The sequence below is a fragment of the Amblyraja radiata genome, chromosome 31 (genome assembly GCF_010909765.2).
Source record: "Amblyraja radiata isolate CabotCenter1 chromosome 31, sAmbRad1.1.pri, whole genome shotgun sequence".
NCBI lineage: Eukaryota > Metazoa > Chordata > Chondrichthyes > Rajiformes > Rajidae > Amblyraja > Amblyraja radiata.
The window spans coordinates 9,547,161-9,562,030 of NC_045986.1; the positions used below are offsets into that span (position 1 = coordinate 9,547,161).

The 14,870-nt window shown below is 45.8% G+C and overlaps 1 protein-coding gene across 1 annotated transcript in view; it reads left to right on the forward strand.

Moving 5' to 3' along the window:
- Nucleotides 1-14,870, forward strand: part of casz1 (castor zinc finger 1) — a gene marked incomplete at its 5' end in the record, with an annotated part of 109,909 nt that overhangs the window by 68,966 nt on the left and 26,073 nt on the right. The window contains 3 exons of the mRNA XM_033048510.1: nt 1,831-2,136; nt 7,299-7,497; nt 11,011-11,182. Of these exons, the coding sequence (XP_032904401.1) occupies nt 1,831-2,136; nt 7,299-7,497; nt 11,011-11,182 (677 nt within the window). The remainder of the gene's footprint in view (nt 1-1,830; nt 2,137-7,298; nt 7,498-11,010; nt 11,183-14,870) is intronic.

Genomic DNA, 14,870 nt, shown 5'->3' on the forward strand with positions numbered 1-14,870 from the left:
GGTATAGCGGTAAAATTGCTGCCTTACAGCGCCAGAGACCCGGGTTCGATCCTGACTACGGGTGCTGTCTGTACGGAGTTTGTACGTTCTCCCACACACCAAAGAGGTGTTGGTTCAAAGGTTTCAAAGGTCTTTTATTGTCACATGCCATACAGCCATACGAAAATAACAAAGTAACAGGGCACACAACTACATAAATGTTAACATAAACATCCACCATAGCGGTTTCCCCACATTCCTCACTGTGGTGGAAGGTAAAAAAGTCCAACCTTCTTCTTCTTTATTCTCCCGCGGGGCGATCAAAGCTCCCGCAGCCGGCGGTCGAAGCCCCCACGTCAGGGCTGTTGTAGTTCCTGCTGCTTGAAGTTCCTGAAGTCGGTCTCTGACCCGAGACCGCGAGCCCCATGATGTTAAGTCTGCAAACATCCACGGTTGGAGCTCCGAGGTCGATCCCTGGCAAAGGAGCTCTCAAAAGTCGGTCTCCAGCAAAGGCCGGCAACTCCTCGATGTTAGGCCGCAGTGCAGACGGAGATACGATACGGAAAAAAGTCGCATCTTCGTCGATGTAAGAGATTAGAAAAAGTTTCCTCCCCTTCCCTCATAAAACAAGCTAACGAACACTAAAAACATACATTTAACACTTTGCAATTAAAACACAGAGGAAGGAACAGACCAACTGTAGCGAGACAGCCATTGCTGGAGCCACCCGATGGTTAGCAGGTTAATTGGCTTCTGTAAATTGTCCCTATTGTGAAGGATAGAACTAATATACAGGTGATTGATGATCATCATGGACTCGGTGGGCCAAAGGGTCTGTTTCCACACTGAATCTCTAAACTAACTAAAAGGGGTTGGGAATCCGAAATAAAACACTGCAAGCATTCATAAGGACAGGCAGCATCGGTGAAATGAGAAAAGATGCTGCTTTGAGGAAGGGCCCAAGAGTTACTTTGGGAGCGTTTTGATTTCTGTCTGCATCACTAATAGAGAATTCCCGACCCCACTGTGGCAGCTTGCTGTGCATAAACAGGCTGCCTCACCTCCGGGTAAAATGGCCACCACCCCTCAATGTATTCCAATGGCAGGAAAGTATTTGGGTGGCACAGAGGCGCTGTGGTAGAGCTGCAGCCTCACAGCGCCAGAGACCCAGATTCAATCCTGACCTTGGGGTGCTGTCTGTGCAGAGTTTGCACGTTCTCCCTGTGACCATGTGGGACTTCTCCGGGTGCTCCGGTTTCCTCCCACACTCCAAAGACGTGCGGGTTTATAGGTTAATTGGCCCTCTGTAAAATGCTCATAGTGTGTAGGGCGTGGATGAGAAAGTGGGATAACAGAGAACTAGCATGAATGGGTGATCAATGGTCGGTGTGGACTTGGCGGGCCAGAGGGCCTGTTTCTACGGCGTGTCTCTAAACTAAACTAAACTCTGGGGTGGTGAAAGGTGCCTTGAAAACGTGGATCTTGCACTCCCCTTGAACTTACACTCCTCTTGAAGGGTGAAGGTTGATGAAGGGATATCTGATTCATTGCATTCTGCATCCTACTGATTGGAAACTGGTTAACACTCGGCCAAATAAATCAAACATGGGATCGTCATAGCAACACTACAAAGCTTCATCCCTTGCACCACCAAGCAGTAAATTGGAAGAGTTATCCTATTTGTGTAAAACCAAAGCTGTGAAATAACCTTGCAAATCCACTGTTACACTCTTGGCATGATCCCCATTATGAAGTTATGCCTCTATCAGGGTATCGCGAGGTTGGTGTTGCTTCGAGGTGCGCTGTCTCTTTGATTGCGGGTGACTGACAGAGTGTTTTCCCTTTCCATAGTTTCCACTTCCGAGCGGACGGTGGGGTGGTGAAGGTGAAGTCGGAGCCTTATTTCTCCACCCCAATGAGATGCCTGGGCAACTCGGCATTCCCCCCCATCGCCATGGTGACGGCCACCGGCGTCCAGCTCTCCCCGGCGAGTCCCACGGCCGTCACCTCCGCCTCGACGCTCTTCACCTGGAAACAGCTGGCCGCCTCCATGCCACAGCTCCCTGTAACCACGCTGGCCACGTCCTCCCTGGCAACCACCTCCCTGGAGAATGCAAAGCCTCAGGTCAAACCGGGATTCCTGCAGTTTCAGGAAAAGTGAGTGTGGCAGTTTTCTCTAACTCTGTGACTGGCAGCAGGGAGATGGTTTAACCCAGCCACAGCTGCCTGCAGCCATGTCTATTTACATTTACGTCTCTTCTGTGCAAAATCTGTCTGCTGTGGTTTTCTCCTTATCTGGGCAGAGATATATCTGTATGCGTTGGTTCCAATGCACTCCAGATCTGGGAGTTTAAGTCCTGGGATGAGAACACAGAACAAACAGCGCAGGATCAGGCCCATCGGTCCACCATGTCTGCAATGATCACCATCTAAACTCATCTGCCTGCACATGCTCTATACCTCTCTATTCCCTGGCTGTTCTAGATACCTCTTCAGTGTACCTATCATGTATGCTTCTACTCTTCCACGCACCTACCTCTGTGTAAAAAAAAATATCTCGCAAATCACCTTTGAACACCTTAAACCTATCACCTTTAGGTATTAGACATTTCCAGCCTGGGAACCACCCTATGGATATATCTCATAGTTTTGCATACTTCTATCTGTCTCCCCTCAGCCTCCAAGAAAACCTCCTCCACGTTTGTCCATCCTCTCCTGATGACTAATACATTCCAATCCAGGCTGCAATCCTGGCTAACCTCTTCTGCACCCTCCGCAAAGCCTACACATCCTAATGAAGTGATGAGGGAGCCCTTTGGCTCGCCGAGTCCATGCCAACCATCAATCACACTAGTTCTGTGTTATCCCACTTTCACATCCACTCTCCACACGCCAGGCAATTGAGGGCCAAATAACCTACAAAGTCACGTCTTTGGGTTGTGGGAGGAAACCGGAGCACCCGGAGGAAACCCGTGAGGTCACGGGGCCCCAGGATTGAACCCGGGTCACTGGCGCTGTGAGGCAGCAGCTTTACCCGCTGCACCACTGTGACACCCTCAATGAAATACACACATCATTAAAGAGCTTAACAGGGTAGAAAGAGGGAGGAAGTTTTCCTGGATGAAGAATCAGGGGTCACACACGCACACACACACAATTAGCCATTTAAGATCGAAATAAGGGGGAATTTCATCACGCTGAGTGGTGAATCTTTGGAATTCTCTATTCTGGAGACTGTCATTGATTGTATCCTGAACAAAGGTCTGTGGATTTATGCATATTACAGGGATCATGGGTTATGGGACCAGGGCAGGAAAATGGTAGTTGTAGTAGAACCATGACTGACACGGAGAAAAATATGAATGAATGAATGAATGATACTTTATTGTCACATGTACCTAAGGACAGTGGAATGCTTTGTTTTGCATGCAACCTTGGCAATACACAAGTGTTGCCACGTTTTGGTGTAGAAGTTCTCCTGCTTCCTCTGCAAGTGCGTGTGAGATAAGTAGACAAAGTCCACTCTCTGGTATAGAATCTACCCTGCCAATTGTCAGCTTCGACTCCTTGAACTTGCTCCAGCAATCAACTAGATCTTGCTGAGTGTTAGGGTTGAGATGACCTACTCCTGCTCCTATTTCGTATGTTAGACAATGACAGTCAAATCACAATCCATCCTGCACAGGAATACATTGCTGTCCACACTAACCCAACAATACTGGATGGAACGCATTCATTCCAGGTGGTGCTTATTAGGCTTTCTCAAGAAGAGTGGAATAAAAGCGAAAGTGGAAATAACCTGCCATGCGAGATGGGTAATAAATGCTGCATTTGCCAGCAACATCCAAATCCTACCAGAGAATTCTGAACGACATTCTCCTTGGTAATGAGGTGCCCAAGTGAGCACGTGGCCCAGAGGGAAGCTGCCCTCTGTCTGTGACCAGATTGCGTGTGAACTTAGTGACAATTCCCCTGAACAGAACATTACTGAATGATAAAGACTGATGTGACCGAAGGCTGATAAATCCCCAGGGCCTGATGGTCTGCATCCCAGGTTACTCAAGGAGGTGGCTCTAGAAATCGTGGACGCATTGGTGATTATCTTCCAATGTTCTATAGATACTGGATCAGTTCCTGTAGATTGGAGGGTAGCTAATGTTATCCCACTTTTCAAGAAAGGAGGGAGAGAGAAAGCAGGGAATTATAGACCAGTTAGCCTGACATCAGTGGTGGGGAAGATGCTGGAGTCGATTATCAAAGATGTAATAGCAGTAACAGGATCGGTCCAAGTCAGCTAGGATTTATGAAGGGGAAGTCATGCTTGACAAATCTTCTGGAATTTTTTGAGGATGTAACAAGTTAAATGGACAAGGGAGAGCCAGTGGATGTAGTGTACCTGGACTTTAGAAAGTTTTTGATAAGGTCCCACATAGGAGGTTAGTGGAATTAGAGCACATGGTATTGGGGGTAGGGTACTGACATGGTTAGAAAATTGGTTGGCAGACAGGAAACAAAGAGTAGGGGTATACTTGTCCCTTTCGGAATGGCAGGCAGTGACTAGTGGAGTGCCACAAGGCTCGGTGCTGGAACCGCAGCTATTTACAATATACATTAATGATTAAGTTGAAGGAATTAAAAGTAGCAAATTTTAATTTGCAGGTGACACATAGCTGGGTGGCAGTGTGAACTGTGAAGAGAATGCTATGAGGATGCAGGTTATCTTGGACAGGTTGGGTAAATGGGCAGATGCATGGCAGATGCAGTATAATGTGGAAAAATGTGGGGATATCTACTTTCGTGGCAAGAACGGGAAGGCAAATTATTATTTGAATGGTGTCAGGTTAGGAAAAGGGGAAGTACAACGAGACCTGGTTGTCCTTGTACATCAGTCACTGAAAGTAAGCATGCAGGTACAACAGGCAGTGAAGAAAGCTAATGGCATGTTGGCCTTCATAACAAGAGTATAGGAGCAAAGAGGTCCTTCTGCAGTTGTACAGGGCCCTGGTGAGACCACACCTGGAGTATTGTGTGCAGTTTTGGTCTCCTAATTTGAGGAAGGACATTCTTGCTATTGAGGGAGTGCAGCGTAGGTTCACGAGATTAATTCCCGGGATGGCAGGACTGTCATATTATGAAAGAATGGAGTAACTAAGCTTGTATTCACTGGAATTTAGAAGGATGAGAGGGGATCTTATAGAAGCATATAAAATTATTAAGGGATTAGACACGCTAGATGCAGGAAACATGTTCCCGATGTTGGGGCAGTCCAGAAACAGGGGCCACAGTTTAAGTAGAAGGAGTCGGTCATTTAGAACTGAGATGAGGAAAATATTTTCACACAGAGAGTTGTGAATTTGTGGAATTCTCTGCCTCGGAAGGCAGTGGAGGCCGATTCACTGGACGCATTCAAAAGAGAGATAGATAGCGCTCTTAGGGCTAGCAGAATCATGGGGTATGGGGAGAAGGCAGGAACGGGGTACTGATTGTGGATGATCAGAAATGATCACATTGAATGGCGATGCTCGCTCGAGGGGCCGAATGGCCTACTCCTGCACCTTTGTCTATGTATCTGTGTAATCAACAGCAGGTTATTTCCCCATTAGTTTTTATTCCATTCTTCTCGTTGTCACTGCAACTCAGCAGCAATGGGCAGCACGTGTCGTTTACGTGAGCCACCTTGACAAAATATGCCCTCCTCGCTCATCCCCAAATGAAATGTGTCTCCATCTTTCTTCTTCAGACATTAGTTTAGTTTTGTTTAGAGATGCAGCGCAGAAACAGGCCCGTCGGCCGACCAGCGACCACCCCGTACAGTAGCACCATCCGACACTCTGGGGGCAATTTACAATTTTAACGAAGCCAATTAACTTACAAACCTGCACATCTTTGGCATGTGGGAGGAAACCAGAGCGCCCGGAGGAAACCCACGTAGTCCGGATCGAACCCTGGTCGCTGGCGCTGTGTCGCTGTGTCGCCGTGATGCCCACTGTGGACGACAAATCAGACACCAGCTCTTTCCTCCCTCCTCCTTTCAACACAGTTCATTGGACAGTAAACAGGAGCTCCTGGCTTCTCTCAAAACTGGAACAACACCATCAAATCTTGACGTTAAATTATGTTGCCTTGATTATTTGAACTAAAATTGCCACTGTCAATCTGTCTTATAAATGATAGATCGCTGAGTGCAAGCTCTAAACATTAATCCAACCTCGTGGGCATGTGCTTTGAGCATTTGGACTTCTTGACAACCACTAAACCTTTTGACTGAACTGGCTGCATAATCTATTTTCAGGTATCTGTTATTGTCTGTTTGACATATAGCACTAATCCGTTATCTGACTGTAGTTACGTGATTGATATTGTGAACTTTCTTACATCATGGAAGTTTACAATATACATTTATCACTGCTGCTTCATGAGGATCGAAGGCAGCTGTGAATGTCGGAGTGTCACTGGGAATTTACAGCGGCCATTAAATGCTTCAACACCGTATGTATTGTGAAGCGTAAAAGTCGCAGCAAGGAGCAATGTTGGGGGTCAAGGCACCTGTATGAATAGGATGTAGCATTTTGGGCTTCTGCAGAATTCGAATTCCCAGTTGGGACAGATTCACTGAAACAAGTCCTCTAGCTGAGGAAAGTCATGGAATTAAACTGGAAAGGAACCCAAATTCCAAAACCTCAACGGTTACAGACTTTACAAATGTACTTATGTCACATTTGAAGCATCCTATTGATGACCACAGTCCCACATATCTGATTTTGGCTAACGCTTGCCTGAACCAAACAGAAGATGAGACCCTCAGCTGATTCCCACTGCGATGACCAGAAACAATCCTCCTTGCTGGTGTAAGTAGACTCTTGCCCAGCTGTGGGTCAGTAAGTAATTCCCATGCCTACGAGTCAGAAGACCTACTTGAGAGAAGAGAGCAGAAATGTATGTGCTGTCACTAAGTGAGTCGTGCCCTGGATGAAGGATAGAGATAGACCTGCATTGTTGGAGATGAAGGTTATAGGGAGATCTTGACTTTGGGCAATGTCATCCTTCAGATGACACATTAAACTCTCCGCTGTGGGGATAGAAACTACGGTGTTGTTATGTTGGAGAGGAAGATGTTTATTCCTCCATCGACCTCCCCAAAGCATAATATGCAGCCATTAAAATATTGCTGTGCAGTGATTTCTTGCATTAAAACACTTCAGGAAGAACATCACTGAATCCAACATCTCCGGAGTGCTTTGAGTGGCACTAAAGAAATGCCGTTCCTTCTTCCTGGTCGGCATGCATTTTATCTAACAACGTTTTTTTATTCTCTTTAGCGATCCCTGCCTGGCGACTGACTGCAAATACTCGAACAAATTCCACTTCCACTGTTTGTTTGGAAACTGCAAGTATGTCTGTAAAACATCGGGGAAGGCTGAGTCACATTGTCTCGACCACATCAATCCCAACAACAACCTGGTCAACGTACGAGACCAGTTCTCCTACTACTCTCTGCAGTGTCTCTGTCCCAATCAGGTACGTAAACTGAGATCACGTCTGGTTTGGGATCCACCTTGTTGTCTATCATCGTCAGGCCACCAGCTCAGCGGACCTTTGTACTGAAACTTCCTCAGTAACTGCCCTGGGAGACACAATGGGAAATCTAAAAGCACCAAAAACATTCCAGGCAAAACAATTCAACGTCTCCAATGCATATGACTGTATAAAACATTCAAACCTCTGGATAAACACCTCCATTCTTTTCAATGGATTGGATTCCACTCAAATCCAATGATCCAGCAATAGCAAAACAAGTTCAGAATAGGTATTGGCTGCTGCCATAGACCTCCACCAATCCCACGCACAAATTTCGGTAAAAACTGTAAATTGCCGCTAGTTAGTGCTAGTGTACTGGTCAGTGCAGGCTGTGCTTTAACAGACATCCCAGATCCACATTCTCACACTGAGCAGCACAATGGAACATGTCCAGCGACCTAGGCTTTTCAATCCTGACCTCCAGTGCTGCCAGCGTGGAGTTTGCACGGTCTCCTTGTGTGATCTTATGGGTTTCCTCTGGGCGCTCCGATTTCCTCCACAATTCCAAATATGTGCAGATTGGTAGTCCACTTACTGAGGAATGTCTGGAAATTAAACTGGGAACGGACCCAAAACCCAAAGCCTCAACTGCAAACTGCAAACTACATTGTCCCTGATGTGTCGGTGAGTGGTAGAATCTGAGTTCACGGCAATGTGGGGAGATTAAAAAGAGGATTGATGTAAAATGGATGTTGGATGAAGTCTGTTTCTATGCTGTTAGTTACTTCTGACTTTAGGACAAACCCTAGTAAAGGGCCTGTCCCACTTTCACGACCTAATTCACGACCTCTGCCGAGTTTGCCCTTGACTCATACTCGCAGCATGGTCGTCACAAGGTCGTAGGAGGCCGTGATGCTAGTCGTAGGTACTTGTGGCATTAAGTACGTCGGGGCATTTTTTCTAGCACGATGAAAAATGTCCACGAGTAAAAAAGGTAATGAATTAGGTCGTGAAAGTGGGACAGGCCCTTAAGACCCTTAAGACTCCACAGTGTGGTTCCGACTGACAGCTTCTGCACTCTTATCTGTCAGATGTCCATCAGATCCACTTTACAACAGTGGCACAAACATCCAAACCACTTTGGGACCTCTTGACCTATTCTTTAGTTCAGTTTATTATTATTGTCCAACCAAAGTAAAGATTATACATGATTACAATCAAGCCGTCCAGTGTACAGATAAGGGTAAAGGGCACAACATTTAGAGCAAGGTAAAGTCTGATTAAAGTTAGCTCAAAGGTCTTCAATGAGATAGATGGGAGGTCTGGACCACACACTAGCTGATCTGAGGACAGTTCAATTGCCTGATAACAGTTGGGAAGAAAATGTCCCTGAATCTGGAGATATGCATTTTCAAACTTCTGTACCTCTTGCTTGATGGGAAAGTAAGTAAACAGGATGAGAATGGTCCCTGATTATGCTGATGGCCTTGCCGAGGCAGCCTGACGTGTAGATGGAGTCAATGGAAGGCAGGTTGAAAGCATCATCATTGTTTTTTTCCTTTATTAGACCCGTATACTTTTCCTGTGTTATGAACACAGAATCAGAGCAGCTTTGTAGTTTGCGTCCACTCCAGTATGTTCAGGGTCATTCCCAGTAACTGGCGTAAGATTTATTCCACTTCAACCCTGAGGTTCACCGATTCCTAGAGATTGGCTTGAAGTAAAAACAACCTGTGAATCAGGACCAGTTCACAGCCATTCACTCAACTGGAAATGGAGTATGCCCTCGAGGGATGAGTCATTGGTGACATGTAGATGGAGAGAGGTTAGAGATGCCAGCGCAGTAACCGATCCAAGAGCATTGATTGAGTGGTCGGCCCACAAAGGGATAGAGGCACCACATGTTGTGTCCATGGTCACTGCTAGTCCAGGCTGGGAGAAGATGCAATGCCAGAGCAGTTATTGGATCTGTAGTCATCCAGAGCTCAGGACCAATTAATTCAGATAGAAAATCTAAATAAAATCTGGAATAAATGGTGATGTGAACTTGAAATGTTGTGGTTGACCTCCATTCTGAAATGCCCAACAAGGTATGTGGTTCAGAGGGCTATTAGGGGAGGAGAATAAACCTGAGCTGGGATCAATAGTGATAACTAATGAGTACCACCAGTAGAGTCATACGGCACATAACAGCCCCTTTAGACTCGATCAAGTCAGGACCAATCATTAAGCACCCGCTTACAACAATCCTACACCAATCCATTTAATTTGTTCCACATTCCCATCAACTCTCCGTCCCCATCGCCAACAGAGTCTGCCACTCACCTACACACACCAGGGCAAATTAACCAACCACTTCGCACATCTTTGAGATGTGGGAAGAATCCGGAGCACTGGGAGAATCGACACAAGGAGAACCGTGAAAACGCCAGCCGGGATTGAGCCTCTGAGACTGGAACTGTCAGTCAGCGGCTCTATTAACTGCACCGCAGCAATGCCTCTGTATGCATTAATATAAAATGAATTAACAAAACTAACGGTTTAAGGCACAGAGTGCTGAAGGAACTCAGCGGGTCAAGTGGCATCTCTGGAGAACACGGATGGGTGACTTTTCAGGTCAGGACCCATCTTCAGACTTTTTCGTCCCGACCCAAAACGTCACCTGTCCATGTTCTCCAGAGATGCTGCCTGACCCTCTGGAGAAACAAGGAGCTGCAGATGCTGAAATCTTGAGTAAAACACAAAACGTTGGAGTAACTCAGCGGGTCAGGCAGCATCTGTGGAGGGATTGAACGCAGCCCATCCATTCCCTCCACCGATGCTGCCTGATCCATTGAGTTACTCCAACATTTTTGTTTTACTCAAGGGAGCCATACAACCGGTACATGTTAGTTTTGACTTGAAGTGAAGTTAGGGCATTTGTAATTGTACTTACTGCTTTTGTCCCATTGTATTCTGGTGGTAGCACTGATATCCCAGTAGCCCAGTGTACTCCCACCCACCGAGGTATTGACATTGACAACACTTGAGATCAGCAGGTCCTGGTCTCCTCCACTCCTCAATACAACATGCAGGACCTGGTCAGGTCCCAGCAGAACAGAGTGGCTCTGCTCTCTCTCAGCTGAGGAACAGACACTCTAGTGTGGATATCACTGTCCTTGGAGAGATGACAAGCAGGAAATGGCCAGCTTGAAAGTGGTCGGTGGACCCTTCTTCTGGAAGAGGAATACAGAACAGGTCCCTGTCATCGAGTGGGTATTGCTTTTAAGAAAGAGATACAGGCTCTTGCATGTTATAGAAATACAAAATATTACAGTTGCTGGAATCTTGAGTAAAACAAAGGAACTCAGTGCGTCAGGCAGTATCTGCAGAAGGAACAAACCAACAACATTTTGGGTCGGGAACCTTCTTCAGATGTGTTACAAGGACAGTTGTCGGGGAAAGTCCATTCACCAGTGACTGTAATGTCGGAAGTCTGCTGCCATCTAACAACATACTTCTATCCCGTTACAGCATTGTGAGTTCCGTATGAGAGGACACTACCACTGCTTACGGCCATTCTGCAACTTTGTGACTAACATCACGACAAAGCTCCCCTGGCATGTCAAAAAGCACGAGAAGGCTGAGAGACGAGCTGCCAATGGGTTCAAGTACTTCACCAAACGAGAAGAGTGCGGCCGTCTGGGTGAGGATCCAAAGGGCAAAGAGGGAATTGTACTAACACCATGATGTTGGTGTGGTAGAGCAGCCCCAAGTTACACCATGTGGACCTTCTTTGCTCCAGCTCACCTATAGAATGGTCAGGGCAAGTCAAAGAGGTTGGTTTTAAGGAGAGATGAAGTAGGACATTGAGGTCAAGAAAGTGAGGCACTGAAAACAAACCATTAATGTTTCCTGAGATGGTCAAAATACACTTAGGGTCTTTGTACAATGTGATGAAATGTGGAATATCTTTTGTTATTTAATCACAGAAACGCCTGCCATCGCATCTAATGCTGTCCAGATTGTAATGTATGCTTGTTGGCTCTTGCTCCAGCAACTCCCCAGTCCTTATATTCAACCACTCCATGTCAGTGCAGATACCTTGCGACATGGTTTGCTCCCATTTTGTCCATTCGCAAAACACACTTGCCTTCGATGAGCTGACCTGTCGGAGAGTGAGGAGGGAAAGATTTAATAGATACCTGAGGGGTAACTTTTCCACTCAAAGGGTGGTGGGTGTATGGAACGAGCTGCCGGAGGAGGCACATGCAATTACAACATTGAAAAGACATTTGAATAGGTACATGGATAGGACATGTTTAGAAAGATAAGGGCAAATGTACAGAAAATGGGACTAGTTGAGGTCGGCAGTTGGTTGTCATGGACAAGTTAAAGCAACAAGGCTGTTTCTAAGGTACACAAAAATGCTGGAGAAACTCAGCGGGTGCAGCAGCATCTATGAAGCGAAGGATGTCGAATGGGATAGTGGAGGATGGAGTTAAAGGGAAAGGGTTTCTTAAATGTGTGAGCGTAGAGACAGAGGGGTGTAAAATGAGGGTAGAAGCAATAGGTAGCAAGGTGAAAAGTAAAAGTCGCAGGCCGGAAAATCCAGGGCAAAAATCAAAAAGGGCCACTTTTCAACATAATTGTATAAGGGGTAACAGTGTTGTAAAAACAAGCCTGAAGGCTTTGTGTCTCAATGCAGGGAGCATTCGTAATAAGGTGGATGAGTTGAATGTGCAGATAGCTATTAATGACTATGATATAGTTGGGATCACGGAGACATGGCTCCAGGGTGACCAAGGCTGGGAGCTGAACATCCAGGGATATTCAATATTCAGGAGGGATAGAGAGAAAGGAAAAGGAGGTGGGGTAGCGTTGCTGATTAGAGAGGAGATTAACGCAATGGAAAGGAAGGACATTAGTTTGGAGGATGTGGAATCGGTATGGGTAGAGCTGCGAAACACTAAGGGGCAGAAAACGCTGGTGGGTGTTGTGTACAGGCCACCTAACAGTAGTAGTGAAGTTGGAGATGGTATCAAACAGGAAATTAGAAATGCGTGTGACAAAGGCAAAACCGTTATAATGGGTGACTTCAATCTACATATAGATTGGGTGAATCAAATTGGCAGGGGTGCTGAGGAAGAGGATTTTTTGGAATGTATGCGGGATAGTTATCTAAATCAACATGTAGAGGAACCAACGAGAGAGCAGGCTATTTTAGACTGGTATTGAGTAATGAGAAAGGGTTAGTTAGCAGTCTTGTTGTACGTGCCCCCTTGGGCAAGAGTGACCATAATATGGTTGAGTTCTTCATTAGGATGGAGAGTGACATTGTTAATTCAGGAACAATGGTTCTGAACTTAAAGAAAGGTAACTTTGAGGGTATGAGACGTGAATTGGCCAAGATTGACTGGCAATTAATTCTAAAAGGGTTGACGGTGGATATGCAATGGAAGACATTTAAAGACTGCATGGATGAACTACAAAAATTGTTCATCCCAGTGTGGCAAAAGAATAAATCAGGGAAGGTAGTGCATCTGTGGATAACAAGGGAAATCAGGGATAGTATCAAAGCGAAGGATGATGCGTACAAATTAGCCAGAAAAAGCAGCATACCGGAGGACTGGGAGAAATTCAGAGACCAGCAGAGGAGGACAAAGGGCTTAATTTGGGAAGGAAAAATAGATTATGAAAGAAAACTGGCAGGGAACATAAAAACTGACTGCAAAAGTTTTTATAGATATGTGAAAAGAAAGAGATTAGTTAAAACAAATGTAGGTCCCTTGCAGTCAGAAACAGGTGAGTTGATCATGGGGAACAAGGATATGGCGGACCAATTGAATAACTACTTTGGTTCCGTCTTCACTCAGGAAGACATAAATAATCTGCCGGAAATAGCAGGGGACCGCGGGTCAAAGGAGTTGGAGGAATTGAGTGAAATCCAGGTTAGCCGGGAAGTGGTGTTGGGTAAATTGAATGGATTAAAGGCCGATAAATCCCCAGGGCCAGATAGGCTGCATCCCAGAGTACTTAAGGAAGTAGCTCCAGAAATAGTGGATGCATTAGTAATAATCTTTCAAAACTCTTTAGATTCTGGAGTAGTTCCTGAGGATTGGCGGGTAGCAAACGTAACCCCACTTTTTAAGAAGGGAGGGAGAGAGAAAACGGGGAATTACAGACCAGTTAGTCTAACATCGGTAGTGGGGAAACTGCTAGAGTCAGTTATTAAAGATGGGATAGCAGCACATTTGGAAAGTGGTGAAATCATTGGACAAAGTCAGCATGGATTTACAAAAGGTAAATCATGTCTGACGAATCTTATAGAATTTTTCGAGGATGTAACTAGTAGCGTGGATAGGGGAGACCCAGTGGATGTGGTGTATCTGGACTTCCAGAAGACTTTCGACAAGGTCCCACATAAGAGATTAGTATACAAACTTAAAGCACACGGCATTGGGGGTTCAGTATTGATGTGGATAGAGAACTGGTTGGCAAACGGGAAGCAAAGAGTAGGAGTAAACGGGTCCTTTTCACAATGGCAGGCAGTGACTAGTGGGGTACCGCAAGGCTCAGTGCTGGGACCCCAGCTATTTACAATATATATTAATGATCTGGATGAGGGAATTGAAGGCAATATCTCCAAGTTTGCGGATGACACTAAGCTGGGGGGCAGTGTTAGCTGTGAGGAGGATGCTAGGAGACTGCAAGGTGACTTGGATAGGCTGGGTGAGTGGGCAAATGTTTGGCAGATGCAGTATAATGTGGATAAATGTGAGGTTATCCATTTTGGTGGCAAAAACAGGAAAGCAGACTATTATCTAAATGGTGGCCGACTAGGAAAAGGGGAGATGCAGCGAGACCTGGGTGTCATGGTACACCAGTCATTGAAAGTGGGCATGCAGGTGCAGCAGGCAGTGAAGAAAGCGAATGGTATGTTAGCTTTCATAGCAAAAGGATTTGAGTATAGGAGCAGGGAGGTTCTACTGCAGTTGTACCTGGGTGAGACTGGGTGAGACCACACCTGGAGTATTGCGTACAGTTTTGGTCTCCAAATCTGAGGAAGGACATTATTGCCATAGAGGGAGTGCAGAGAAGGTTCACCAGACTGATTCCTGGGATGTCAGGACTGTCTTATGAAGAAAGACTGGATAGACTTGGTTTATACTCTCTAGAATTTAGGAGATTGAGAGGGGATCTTATAGAAACTTACAAAATTCTTAAGGGGTTGGACAGGCTAGATGCAGGAAGATTGCTCCCGATGTTGATGAAGTCCAGGACAAGGGGTCACATCTTAAGGATAAGGGGGAAATCCTTTAAAACCGAGATGAGAAGAACTTTTTTCACACAGAGAGTGGTGAATCTCTGGAACTCTCTGCCACAGAGGGTAG